This window comes from Musca autumnalis, unplaced genomic scaffold (assembly GCF_047663935.1).
Source record: "Musca autumnalis isolate F117 unplaced genomic scaffold, ASM4766393v1 scaffold_4, whole genome shotgun sequence".
Classification (NCBI taxonomy): domain Eukaryota; kingdom Metazoa; phylum Arthropoda; class Insecta; order Diptera; family Muscidae; genus Musca; species Musca autumnalis.
The window spans coordinates 195,761,392-195,776,667 of record NW_027411977.1 but is presented as its reverse complement, the minus strand read 5'-3'; the positions used below and the strand labels follow the sequence as shown (position 1 = coordinate 195,776,667).

The window sequence follows — 15,276 nt, the reverse complement described above, 5'->3', positions numbered from 1 at the left end:
GATGCATTAGCCCATCTGAACGAATTTGAAAAGTCAAAAGAATTTTTTGTAAATAGAATTCGTCTCAAAAAACATACGTCAAGTTACAAATTTATTGTTTAATACTGAAAATGTTAGCTTATTATGCTACTAATGCTAAGTAAAGAGCGAATAAAGAATTATTTTATCGCAGTTTGCCCATCTAAAATAAATAAACGAATTATTTTATCGTTTAGACATCATAAATATTAGTCTTGGTTGATTAAAATCATCTTTGTACATCAAAACAAATTTAATTTCTCCGCCTTGTTTACAAATTACTCCAATATGAATTGTATGGTGTCCGAAGTAAAGGAACACTTTTTGAGTAAAAAGTGGTAAAAGTTGAAGATTCTTGCACGTAAAGGATCAGAGCTATTATTGGGCCTTGAACAGGCATTTTATTTCAATAAAAGGATTTGCCCTTCACAGCTGACACGAGTCAGCCCTAATATTGTTTTATGGCAACCCTATCATATGATGTCATTTCTTGCAGTGATTTTCAAACTTTAAACGCACAATCGTTATCGCAAAAAATTAATCGATTAGAAAGTCGATTTTTTCGTAGTATCATTTTGCAAAAAAATTATGAACGTTGTTTTTTGTTTGTCGGGAAGATTTATAAGAAAACAAAACAATTAATTTAAAATAAAAGAATTTTTTAAAGCACTACAATCGTACGAAAATAGAAAACAAGAAGTAAGTGGTAGTACAGAAATATCCAAAAGAAAATTAATTTTATTACCAAAAAGGTAATGGTGGTTTTGGTTTGTCTATCGTCGTCGAGAAAAAACAGGGCTGTGACTAATAATGATGTCAATTATGGCTGGCTAGTTGGCAAACGACGGCTAATGTAATTTTATTAACCTGGCTATTTTCTATTTTAGGTATTGTAATCAATTGCGTGCTACAAATAGAGGTAACAAAGCGTAAACCCAGCAGGCTCTGGTGTAGGAAATAAAAAACCAACAAATTGTGGAAAGTAAGAAAACAAAGTTCAATGGCATTAGAATGCCGTTACTTCCTACCATTCCTACCACTACATAACAAACTCTCTCTAATCCTTTGTTGTCTACTTTTAGATTTGTTGTTGTCATCATAATTACCTTTGTTCTCTTCTCCCATCAACAACTGTGAAGCTGTATAGAAGAAGTATCGGTTACAATGTCTGAAAAGAACTTAAAAGTGGGAGCTCGCATAGAGCTGACAGGCAAAGATCTACAGGGCACCATAGCTTATGTGGGCATGACTAGTTTTGCTGTGGGCAAGTGGGTAGGTGTAGTTCTGGATGAACCAAAAGGTAAAAATAATGGCTCCATAAAGGGTACTGCCTATTTTGAGTGTCCCGATAACTATGGCATGTTTGTGAGGCCTACACAGTTGAAAGTAATACAACCGGCTCCTGATACATCAAGTCGAAGATCAATAGAAGATGTATCAGCTGCAGATGGCCTTAAACATACCGCACCTCAACCCACTAAAACCCGGCTAAGTATGTCTCGCCCATCTCTGACGGGCAGTCGTTTATCATTGAGTGGTTCCCGTTCGCAGTTGACATCGTTGACTGAACGCAGCGGTAGCACTGCCAGTACGGCCAGTCGTAAAAGTTTGGCACAATCCGCGGCCAATACAAGCCTCTCTAAAGAAGCATCAACCTCAAATTTGTCTTTGTCAAATGTGGGAACTGCCGCTGCCGCAGGTGGTGATGTAACTCCCAATAATGGTAAAAATAAAAACAACTCCTTTGTGGAAACAGGTTTCATGGAGATACTAAAACCCCAATTCAATCCTTCGCAACCAATGCGCTCACCATCCTTCACCTCACCACCCAATCAACTGAATGTCGAAGATAAAACAAATTTGAATGAACAAAAGAAACTCAATGAAGAGTTGCAAAATCAAGTGGCAGATCTCACGGAGAAATTGGAGACGCTAAAACAAAGACGCAACGAGGATAAAGAACGTTTGCGTGATTTCGATAAAATGAAAATCCAATTCGAACAGTTACAAGAATTTCGCACCAAAATTATGGCTGCCCAGGCATCCCTGCAAAAGGAATTACAGCGTGCCAAACAAGAAACTAAAGATGCCATAGAGGCCAAAGAAAGGCATGCCCAAGAAATGGCTGAACTAGCAGATAATGTTGAACTCATTACGCTGGACAAAGAAATGGCCGAGGAGAAGGCAGACACCCTGCAATTGGAATTAGATTCGGCCAAGGAACGCATTGAAGAGTTACAAGTTGATTTGGAACTTTTGCGTTCTGAAATGCAAAATAAGGCGGAAACATCGTTTGGTTCTGTAGGCGAAGGTGGTCCCTCCGTCTATGAATTCAAACAAATGGAACAGCAAAATTTACGTCTCAAAGAAACTTTGGTGCGCCTGAGAGATTTGTCAGCCCACGATAAACATGATATCCAGAAATTAACCAAGGAATTGGAAATGAAAAAGTCCGAAGTTGCAGAATTGGAAAGGACCAAGGAGAAATTGTCGGCTAAAATTGATGAATTGGAAGCAACTGTAGCTGATTTACAGGTGAGTGTGATGGCATGCGTTGCAATATGTAAATTTAACATTTAATGTGTGCTTGTTGGTTTTTGTTTTAGAAAACATTTGTATTTGTTTATGAAGTGTGTCAATTGAAAGGCAGGCACAGTCCCAAGGGGAGAGCTAGGTGTGTGGATGTGTTTTTCGCTTGAAGTATAAAAACGAGACAAATGTCTTCTACAAGTTTTAGTGACATTTATGAAGAATTATAGGACAATTCACATTTCAATTGCAAACTGTTGCCAAAACTTGTCTACTAGTATAAAAAGATCATGGTGCAACAACAACTCAACGATGAAATCATATCGTTCAACTCTGTACATATTTCTTGAAAACAATGCGTATGACGACTACAACTGTCCATGTAGTATTTAATCTACATTAAAACTTAATTACAAAGATATTAGCTGCTTATCTTATCAATCAGATATAACTTTAAAGGCCAAACAGTGCGTTACAAGAGTCTTGGCGATACAGTGTGGACATTTTTAATGCCTAGTATTGAATAGCCAGACGATGGGTAAATAATGTTTATTATGACGCTGCGGCATAAAATGTAACTATCCAACCGATCAAACGATTTTTTCCTAGTTTTGCACCTTGTAATATTTTGTAATAATTTAGATCAAGTTCGAAGATAAACCATATCGATCCACTCGTTCAGGCACCTCCCCCTCAAGATTTTCAGCTAAAATGGAAGCCCGGTAATTCTCGAAGGGAGTAACTGATTTGCTTCAAATATTTCTTCCAGCTATATTTAAGGTTCGAAAAATGGACAATATCGGTCCACTACTTGGGTACCTCCCACAAATTTTTTTTGTAGGAAGTTGTCCTCGCATCCCCTACACTTTTTTGGGACAAGTCCATATTTCATGAGATAATCGACCAAAAGCTCCAAAATACCCTGCTTGCACCAACAACTTCGGACAATCCCACGGCAGTGGGTTCTTTCGTACCAGACTGACCCGAAACCCTAGTGTTTCGGGTGACTGTCAGTTGTCCGTCCAACCTTTGCAAATCGTAATATTTCACTCAAACTTAATCAAGTTCGCAGACATTTTAGAGCGGATTGTCATTGCAATCACGTTTACAAATTATATTTTTTGGTAGAGGAAGCCAAAACATCCTGAGGTATGGGCCCGAATATTCTCAATATTTAGGACCAATCCTTCATATACCTCTCGCACAAAAGTGTTTAGTTGTTATTCGTTCCTATATATTTTTCAGTTATTTGATTCTGATTCCTCTGCAACCTAGGCTGCTTCCATAAAAAATACGGAGACATGTAAGTGTGTGTTAGCTGGTCAATCAACTGCATCACTATGAATGCTATCCATTCTCGTCTTGATAAGGTCGTTGATCTAGAGGTTCTCGCTTGTACCTTCATGCCTCTCTCTTTCTCTAGATAATGAAGATCTCCCCTGAAGTGCCTGCGTGGGGCAAGCCCGTCTACTAAATTGTGATAAAGATGCTCAAGGCGGTAGCACCCAAGCATGTAGTGGCGTATATTTTCGTATTCATCAGGCGGAAGAACTACATTAATTTCACCCTGCGGGCCTTGGATTTCTTATTTCTGAACTCTACAAGCGACTGGCGTCCACACATATTGTTGATGATCCAATGTTTCAAACGCGACTAAAGGGAAATATTCTCTATATCCCCGAACTGCTTGGCATGATTGACGGTATCGAAGGCCTTCGATATGTCAAATAGCACCATAACTTAACTGTTCGGTAGCACGGCCTACTCTGGTTCAGTCCTCGACTGATATGTGATAGTGCGTATAGAATCTTCGCTGGGAATCGACTAACCGGTATGTAGCGAGCTGCTGCAGTTGTGATGATGTGCCGGAAATTTTTTTCAGCTACACGAGGATCGGAGGGAATGGGCAGCGAAGTGGCGATTGATAAATTCTCTGAGTCCTTGCCAACCAGTTTTCCATGGTTTAGAAAAGTGTAAGAGGTTATGAAGTCGGGTGGTCTGCTAACGGAGACGATGGTTGGAAGATGGTCTGATCCATAAATTTTACCACAGTGGCCTATAAAATTTTATAGAAAATGTTTCATAGGTCACAGTGTCCTATAAAATTTTATAGAAAATTTTTCATAGGCCACAGTGTCCTATAAAATTTTATAGAAAATTTTTCATAGGCCACAGTGGCCTATAACATTTTCTAGAAAAATTTTCCCAGGCCACAGTGGCCTATAAAATTTTATAGAAAATGTTTCAAAAACTACATTGGCCTATAAAATTTTATAGAAAATATTTCATAGGCCACCGTGGCCTATAAAATTCTATAGAAAATTTTTCATAGGTCACAGTGGCCTATACAATTTTAAAGAAAATTTTCCATAGGCCACAGTGGCCTATAAAATGTCAAAGAAATTTTTCATAAGCCACAGTGGCTTATACAATTTTATAGAAAATTTTTCATGGTCCACAGTGGCCTATAAAATTTTATAGAAAATTGTTCATAGGCCACGGTGGCCTGTAAAATTTTATAGAAAATTTTTCATAGGCCACGGTGGCCTATAAAATTTTATAGAAAAATTTTCATAGGCCACATTGGCCTATAAAATTTTATAGAAAATTTTTCATAGGCCACAGTGGCCTATAAAATTTTATAGAAAATTTTTCATAGGCCACAGTGGCCTATAACATTTTCTAGAAAATTTTTCCCAGGTCACAGTGACCTATGACATTTTATAGAAAATTTTTCATAGGACACAGTGGCCTATAAAATTTTATAGGAAATGTTTCATAGGTCACAGTGGCTAATAAAATTTTATAGAAAATTTTTCATAGGCCACAGTGGCCTATAAAATTTTATAGAAAAATGTTCATAAGCCACAGTGGCTTATACAATTTTATAGAAAATTTTTCATGGTCCACAGTGGCCTATAAAATTTTATAGAAAATTGTTCATAGGCCACAGTGGCTTATAAAATTTTATAGAAAATTTTTCATAGGCCACAGTGGCCTATAAAATTTTATAGCAAATTTTTCATAGGCCACAGTGGCCTATAAAATTTTATAGAAAATTTTTCATAGGCCACAGTGGCCTATAAAATTTTATAGAAAATTTTTCATAGGCCACAGTGGCTTATAAAATTTTATAGAAAATTTTTCATAGGCCACAGTGGCCTATAAAATTTTATAGAAATTTTTCATAGGCCACAGTGGCCTATAAAATTTTATAGAAAATTGTTCATAGGCCACAGTGACCTATGACATTTTATAGACAATTTTTCATAGGACACAGTGGCCTATAAAATTTTATAGGAAATGTTTCATAGGTCACAGTGGCTAATAAAATTTTATAGAAAATTTTTCATAGGCCACAGTGGCCTATAAAATTTTATAGAAAAATGTTCATAAGCCACAGTGGCTTATACAATTTTATAGAAAATTTTTCATGGTCCACAGTGGCCTATAAAATTTTGTAGAAAATTTTTCATAGGACACAGTGGCTTATAAAATTTTATAGAAAAATTTTCATAAGCCACAGTGGCTTATACAATTTTATAGAAAATTTTTCATGGTCCACAGTGGCCTATAAAATTTTATAGAAATTTTTCATAGGCCACAGTGGCCTATAAAATTTTATAGAAATTTTTCATAGGCCACAGTGGCCTATAAAATTTTATAGAAAAATGTTCATAGGCCACAGTGGCCGATAAAATGTTATAGAAATTTTTCATAAGCCACAGTGGCTTATAAAACTATATAGAAATTTTTTATAAGCCACAGTGGCTTTTACAATTTTATAGAAAATTTTTCATGGTCCACAGTGGCCTATAAAATTTTATAGAAAATTTTTCATAAGCCACAGTGGCCTATAAAATTTTATAGAAAATTGTTCATAGGCCACAGTGACCTATAAAATGTTACAGTGGCCTGTAAAATTTTATAGAAAATTGTTCATAGGCCACAGTGGCCTATAAAATGTTGTAGAAAATTTTTCATAACCAAAATGGCCTATACAATTTTATAGAACATTTTCCATAGGCCACAGTAACCTCTACCTCGACAGTCCCAGTCCTTTACTTCCACCCCCCATATATTCGTTCGTACCGGATTGACCCAACCGGATTGACTCAAAACTATAGTGTTTCGGCCAGCTGCTGCTAACAATAACCAAGCATCAAACCTATGGTTCTACATAGTTTTCATGATACTACAACAACATCAACTGGTCATAGTCCGTTTTATATTTTTAACGAATATCAGTGCTTCCTTTTGTATTTTTAAGAATAATTTTCTTATTTTCTCATTTCCCCCCCTCAAATACTCATTGAATTAATTTTGTTTTCTTTTTCTAATTTTTGTTGCGAACAAATTGGGTTTTGAATAATTCATTCATAGGAGGTAATGGCGAAATTTGTTATATTTTAAACCTCCACAAATTATTATTAGTTTGATACACATTTAACGTCTTTCGATTCACTACGAAATCTGCAATTAAAATTCTTTAAAAAATTACCAATTTTTTTTTCGTTTTCCAGGAACAAGTTGATGCCGCCTTGGGTGCCGAAAGTATGGTTGAGCAATTGACCGACAAGAAATTCGAATTGGAAGATCGTGTAAAGCTTTTGGAAGAGGAAGTGGCCCAATTGGAAGCCTTGGAAGAGGTTCACGAACAGTTGATTGAAAGTAATCACGACTTGGAAATGGATCTGCGTGAGGAATTGGATATGGCCCAGGCTGCCAAAAAAGAGGTACTACGTGAAAGAGATGCTGCCATTGAAACGATATACGATCGTGATCAAACCATTACGAAATTCCGTGAATTGGTACAAAAACTCAATGATCAGCTGATTGAGTTGCGCGATAAGGCCTCTGCAAATAATGAGCAGAAATCGTTGCAAGATAATCAATTGAAGATTGCCACGGAATCAGTAGACTACAAGCAAATGTTTGCTGAATCTAAAGCATACACCAGGGCCATTGATGTCCAATTACGGCAAATTGAATTGTCTCAAGCCAATGAGCATGTACAAATGTTGTCTGCCTTTATGCCCGAGTCGTTTATGAGTCGTGGTGGTGATCACGATTCGATTTTGGTGATTTTATTAATTTCTCGCCTTGTCTTCAAATGTGGCATTGTAATAAGTCAAACGCGAGAACGTTTCCCTGCAGTTGATAACGTCACCAAGGAGTCCATAACCCAGGGTCACAGTGTCCAGCAATTTGGCTTCAAGTGTCGCCTAATGCATTACATACACAATTTGCAGTGTGCTTTGCATCAAATTCTCTATGGCCTGAATAGTTGTCAACCGGATACCTTGTTGAGAGCTGGTTCCTCTTTGCCTGAAATGATTGCCCAGGAGAAGATTATTGACGGCATTATTGAGCTGTTGAAATCTAATCAATTGGATGAGAACTCCACCACCGACAACATTGAGAAATGTGTGGCCTTCTTTAATGCCATGAATTCTGTGCTATTGGCGGGAGAGGATCTCTTAAATGAGGCTCAAATGGTCAGAGATTGTGTGGCTGCCATACAATCGGCATGTGAAAGTGTAATCACCGATACCGGCATTGCCAAGGTGATATTGAGACAGGAAGGTTCGACCAGTGATGCTGCTTTGTTGTTGCAATTCTTGGGAGACAACATCGAGTCCATAAAACAACAGGTGAAACTGATTAAGCGTCGTTTGCCCCAAGATTTACATGTTGTCAAGTGTGGCATTTCACAAACCAAACTTGAGTTTATGCGACAATTAACCAATGCCCTGTCGCGTATTATGTCCGCCCTACATTTGGCCAATAAACAATCATTGGCCACCATTGTGGCCTCTACTGAAGGTGACACAGATAGTGATCAATTGATTGATCCTGCCAAATATTGGGAATTACTTTCACAAGCCTGTGAAAAGATCTATGAGCAGGATGATCGTGGACCATCACAAAACTTCAAGGGTATTCTGAGCCAGGCCAACAGTGATTTGCAATCAATTGCCCAATACTTGCTGGACAAGGAATACGAAATCATGTCCATGGCCAATCAGAAACAAGAGAAACCCACATCACCCATAATCCTGAGGGCCCAACTGATAAAGAAACAATTGGAACAAAAGAATGTCCTGGCTGCCACATTGGAGAACCGAGAGGCTGATATCAAACAATTGAAATTGGCTGCCAAGATGAAACAAAATGAATTGTCCGAAATGCAAATACGCAAGGACTTGGCTGAGAAGAAATTATCTGTGCTCCAGGCTGACTATGATTCGGCCATGCAATGGAAATCGAAATATGAAGAGACTGTTGAGTTATTGAAACGCAAGGAGAAGGAATTCGAAGAGACATTGGATCACTTGCAGACAGATATTGATACGCTGGAGAATGAGAAACGTGAAATCAAGGAGAGGATTAAAAACCAAAATATGGGTGCTCCTGGCAAGAGGGCTGATACATCATCTCTGTTATCCACAACCTTGCCTTCGGGTCATTCAACAAACACCTCATTCTCCTCGCATACAACTGGAGCCACACCTCTCATTGCTGAGGAGTTACAGTTGCTGAAACATGTCTTCAACACCGAGAGAAGTGAACGTTTGCGCCTGCAAGCAGAACAGATTAAGATCAAACTTAAGAAATTCGATCCCATATTTGTGCCACAGCCCAAGGATAAACGTATCATAGAGCTAGAGGCAGAGTTAACCAAAATGAAACATGCCTGGGCTTTGTCACTATTGCAAACCAGTCCCAAGGCCACAAAGGACAGTCACAACATGGTTGCCATGCAACGCAAACATTTACCCATACCCGAAAAATCAGAAATATCAAATAAGGCCACTCACCTGGCTGCCGAAATCCTTCAAGAATATTTGCAACGTCATCCACACCGGGCAGCTGCCAGTGAATTTGGGGTATTTCCCACAGTTGAAGTTAAAAGGGTATTGCAATTGTAAAAAGCAACAAAACTTCTAAAGGAAACTAAGCAATTTTTGTAAGGTTAGGACTGGAATACGTAAATTTGTTAATAATTGCAAAAAACATAACCTCAAAAAAGAGCACAAAATTTGAATTCAACAGGTTGAAGCTTCTCAAGCTATATACATTTCTGTGAGGGGAAAATAACTCCTGGCAGCCTGGCACCTATTTTCATACCTCAATACCCTCCCCCTTCCTCAACGATTTTTCTTGAATATACGAACGAAAATACTACGAAAATCTATTCAAAGTTAAAATCATTTATTTTCTAATGTGCACCTAACATTATTTTTGGGTTTTGTATTGGAAATTTTTCCGCAATTTTGCAAATTTACATTATTTAAATTATTTTTTTGCTTTATATACTCAATGATATTTAAACAATTATTATTATTATATATGTCTCATAATGTATTCTTTTTTAAATTGATCTGAAGCTGAATGCTAGTAGAAACTGCTTAGCAGTTGTCTGCAACTCTTGTGTTTATAACAATTATCTCGGTATTAATTTTGTTTTTTTATTTAAATATTTTTCTTTTCTTTTATAATAAAAAAAAAATAAAACATGTATTAAACAAAAGTGAAAAACAACAAAGTGTGACTAACTCCAAAAAGACATTTTATTCTATATATATTTAAAAGAAAACAACAAAATCAAGTGATGAAAAATTATTCAAAAATATATGTATATTGTATTTTCTTTAAAATTGCTTTTTTATGATTTTTTTCAGGGCTAGGCCATGAGAAAAAGCTACAATTATTGGAAAACAATCAATTTTTGCTCTCAATAAATACAAATGGAAAATGAATTGAAACATAACCTAAAATTCTATATATATTTAAAAGAAAACAACAAAATCAAGTGATGAAAAATTATTCAAAAATATATGTATATTGTATTTTCTTTAAAATTGCTTTTTTATGATTTATTTTTAGAGCTAGGCATGAGAGGACGCTACAATTATTGGAAAACAATCAATTTTTGCTCTCAATAAATACAAATGGAAAATGAATTGAAACATAACCTAAATACTTGTAAGCCATTAGGCATGCTTCCCTTTTCCAAAAAACGACAATCTTAATATGAAATTGATATTTTGCTTATTTCCATTTTCGTTTCGTAAATTCAGTCGATCTTACTTGTCGTATGGGCTGTCAACACTTTCAAGCCATATAAGTCACCTGCAGCGCCGCTCTTTTATCAAATCCTGGAGGAGATCTATCGGGCTTGTTTGACTCTCTCATATGTACCGGGTCTGTGGAAAGAGGTAAAAGTTACTTACATTCCCAAAGCGGGAAAACCTAGTCACTCTGCACCAAAGGAATACAGACCCATCAGTTTATCATCCTTTCTCCTCAAGACTCTCGAAAGATCGCTCTGGAGATAAGGAGCCATGTAGACACCGCCTCTATAAGCAACTCACAACACGCCTATATTAAAGGCAAATCTGTGGAGTCTGCCTTGCATGAGGTGGTTGGCTTCATTGAGAGGAATATGGAAAACTCAAACTTTACCTTGGCTGCCTTTCTGGACATAGAAGGAGCCTTTAACAATGTAGAACTTGAGTCCATAAAACTCTCACTTAAGAAAGTTAACACACCTGAACCTCTACCTTGCTGGATAAATAATATGCTAGAAAACAGAATTATAAACTCCAGCATTGGGGAGACAAAAATTAGAAAAACAGTAACTAAAGGCACCCCACAAGGAGAGGTGCTCTCACCGCTACTGTGGCTACTTGTTATAAACAATATTTTGACGGATCTGGAAAATCAAGGTATAAAAGTTGTCGCCTATGCGGACGACGTTGTACTACTGATTTCCGGTAAGTTTCCGTCAACCATTTCGGAGCTTACGCAAGGAGCATTATCGACGCTGTCGCGCTGGGCTAAGGCCAATCGCCTTGGAGTAAACCCAACCAAGACAGAACTGGTAATGTTCACTAGAAAGCGTAAGCTCGGCGTATTTGTACCACCAACAATGGATGGAGTGCAGCTTCAGCTCTCGCCCGAGGCAAAGTACCTTGGCACTATCCTGGACTGTGAATTGCGATGGAACAGGAATGCTGAGGAAAGGGCGAAGAAAGGATTGATTGCACTTTATTCATGTAAGAATTCCATTGGGAAAAGTTGGGGCCTAAACCCATCGATTATACACTGGTTGTATAACACCGTGGTTAGAACCATTTTATCCTACGGTTCTCACTGCGCCAAAAATCGGCATCCGGTAGGCTTGACAAGGTACAAAAAGCTGCCTCGATTCTCATAACTGGAGCCACCAGGAGCACAACACAGGCTGCTCTGAACGCAATGCTGAACTTAAAACCACTGAGTCTCGGCATTAAGTGTCAGGCAACTCGCAATGCCCTACGTCTGCATGAACAGGATCTCTGGCGCGGTTGTACCTATGGGCATGGTTGTATCCTGAACGAATCAGGCATAAATGTGAACTGAGCTACTATATATCACCAGTCCTGAGATATGACGATATAGACGTCGTTATACCTAGTAGAGATGACTGGAACAGCAGTAACCCCCCTCTGGACGGTCTGGCTTTCTATGCAGACGGTTCCACGATAGAGGAAGGTACCGGGGCTGGCGTCTACGGTGAAAGGCTATCTCTTGAGTACACCTACAGGCTAGACAGCAACTGTAGTGTCTTCCAGGCTGAAATCTTCGCGATTTGGAAGGCAGCGGAATTGATAAAAAGTTTGGATGCAGAAATCTTTGAACCGGTGACTATCTTTGTGGATAGCCAATCGGCTCTTAAAGCCATCAAATCCTGCAACATCAAATCCGATGTCGTCCTTAAGTGTAGATCAGCCTTGGGAACGCTAACTAACGGCTCCCGGCTATGCTGGGTACCAGGACACCGCGAATATCTGGGTAATGAAAGAGCAGACGAATTAGCTAGGCGAGGATCGCAGTCTACAGATCTAGCTATCGCTGACTCTATCAAACCACCCACTTGTCATTTCTTTCAAAAAATTGAAACGTTCTCTGACGAAAAAGCCAGTGAATTATGGCATAATGAACCTAGGTGCATTGTGGCAAGATCCATATGGCCGTCTCTGTCAATCAAAAGAACGAATTTTCTGCTGAACCTGAGTAAAGCTGAAGTTAGAGTAACGACGGGAGTCATTACTGGGCACTGCTACATCAGGGCCCATACCATCAAATGGGATGAGGATGTTACTGACTACTGCAGACTCTGTGAGGACGAGGAGGAGTTAGAGACGATCGAGCACATCCTGTGTCGTTGTCCAGCAATGGCTCGTAGACGGCATAGGTTAGTAGGTGTTCACTTTCCACCGTGTCTAACTTTCTACTCAACTGTGGAACCTGCTGTGATCTACAACATCATCAAAAATCTGAAGTGGCTGGGACAGCGCAACCTGAACGCGTAAATTAATTCAACTATTCTGCCTACCATTAAAAATAAATCTTTTCTCCTACTCTAAAACTATTAATCCCCTCTTAAACTTTCTTGTAATTTATTCGTTCTTCACTTTTCTAACAACTTCCTCTTTTTATTTTTTCCGAGTGACGCAGTCACAAGTTAGTGGCTGCACATCCCCTAACCTAACATAACCTACTTGTCGTATATTTCTCTACAAGTGGTGTCTTAGGACATGCCGTTCGGACTCGGCGATAAACAGTACGTCCCATATCATTGAGCTAATATTAATCGGGGATTGACAGTAGAAATGCTGTGGATTTTGTAAATATAAAGATACTATTGGGCTTGGTTGGACCTATACTGATAACTCACTTCTGCAATATTTTATACACCCATGGAAAATTAAAATTCATCCATTTGCCTATATCAACAAATTTCAATTTCACAATACCACGGCAGCGGGTTCTCTCGTACCGGATTGACCCGGAACCACACAACATCTGTGTTCCGGCCAGCGGCTGTCACCTCAGTGTACATTGTATGTTTGTATTTATATCGTTTTTCTGTATTGGGAGCATCATATCCCGGAATGCCTGCTCCGGATTCTTTTGGCCCGTGCTGGGACGGAGGAAACGCAGGACCAATATATTTGCTCGGTTTGTCACATCCGCATCTCCACCTATATTCAAGCTTCGGTTAGATGCAATAGATGTCAGTAGTGATTGCATCCAAGGGGTAGATCTAGACTTGTCCACGAGAGAGACTACGACGGGGACTATTTTGCGTCATTAGATTACGAAACTAACCTGCCGTCCCCCAACAACAACCGCACACACAGCATTTAACACCAGCCGTTGCGGTTCCAACCTCAGAAAATGCATCCTTTTTTGCAATTTAATTGCAGTGGACTCTGAGGTAAGATCGAGGAAATAGTAGACTTCATGAGTCGGAAGTATATCAAGGTCGCGGCGGTGCAAACCATGCTCACCAAAAACTGCAGCTTACAGCGTTGTGATTATTACGACGTACTAGGTTAGGTTAAAGGACGCGCAGCTGTCGTGTTGGACAGCCACTCCACTCGGAGACCTTATGGTCCATTGTGTTCATCCTATAGTAAGGGTAGGAGAAAAGAAAAGAAATAATAGCATAGGAGGTATCGAGTTTAGAAGTAAGAAAAAGGAGTAATTAAGTAAATTAGAAGATAGTTGAGAATGATTAAGTAAGTGCTACGGATTGAGAAATTATTTGTAAAGAGAGAGAGAGCGAGTAAGGAGGTTTGCCGTATTAAGATGCTGTAGTTAGTTCGTGTTGAAGCCACTTCAGACCCTTGGCGAGAAGAAGCAGTGTTGTCGGCTCGGCTTGGCAGAATGTTGTCAGAGATGATAACGTATGTTCACCCATTGTTTGAATTCTCCTGGTCCTGAGCATTGGACAACGGCATAATAAGTGCTCAATCGTCTCTGTTTCTTCTTCGTCTTCGCATAATCTGCAGTAGTCCGTGGGGTCATCCCTATGCCATTTGCAGGTCATTGATCTTATCCTGCAATGTCCCGTGATAACTCCAATCATTAGTTTTAGGTCGGGTTTTCTCATAGAGAGTAGGGAAGTGGTCTTCCGTTTGGAGAGGTTGGGCCAGATTGCCTTTGATACCTTGCAGCCAGGTTCGTTATTCCAAATCTGACCAGCCTTCTCCCTGTATGTTTGTTCTAGGAGCCGCATGAAGTGACACAGGGGTGGCCTGATTGAGTTATCGATTTCGATGTCGTTTGACTCAGATCCGCGACGTGCCAGTTCATCCGCCTTTTCATTTCCCTCGATTTCGCAATGCCCCGGGACCCAGCACAAGGTAACGATTGATCGTAGGGCCTCCAAAGCTTTCCTGCAGTGCAAGACCGCAGCAGATTTGATTGAATTGGATCTAAGTGATTTCGACATACTAAGGATGGATCGCACCAGAAGTGGAGCTGGGGGTTTAGCTTTCCTATTGCACCAGTCTGTTCAATACAGACTATCTCGCTTGAATCTGACTCTAATGACCCGTGCATGGAATGCTGAAAGTATACACGCCGCCGATAAATAGCTGTATCTCAGGCTGATACGCTTTAATGCGTATCATGAGATATAGCATTCGGTCCACGGAAACGACCAGAGGGGTATAGCGCTGGCTGAGCAAAGTGATGGCTATACGTTTTGATCGGTCAATGAGGACGCCCATTAGTGGAGAGTGTCACAGTTCGCCAGACACAACTAATCTGACAAATGACGTCACCTGGCGACCCGACATTTCTCTTGGATCAGACCATCTCCCCATAATTGTCTCCATTAGCAGACCACCCGATTTCGTCACCTCTGAACGCCGCACATTTGTCAATCAT

General features: G+C 39.2%; 1 protein-coding gene across 1 annotated transcript; it reads left to right on the top strand.

Moving 5' to 3' along the window:
• The first annotated feature begins 504 nt into the window (after positions 1-504).
• Positions 505-10,208, top strand: DCTN1-p150 (dynactin subunit 1). The gene is made up of 4 exons (XM_073984070.1): positions 505-717; positions 906-1,000; positions 1,101-2,553; positions 7,071-10,208. The coding sequence occupies exons 3-4, from the start codon at positions 1,183-1,185 to the stop codon at positions 9,477-9,479; spliced, it is 3,780 nt and encodes a 1,259-aa protein (XP_073840171.1). The 5' UTR covers positions 505-717; positions 906-1,000; positions 1,101-1,182; the 3' UTR covers positions 9,480-10,208.
• Positions 10,209-15,276: the final 5,068 nt, after the last annotated feature.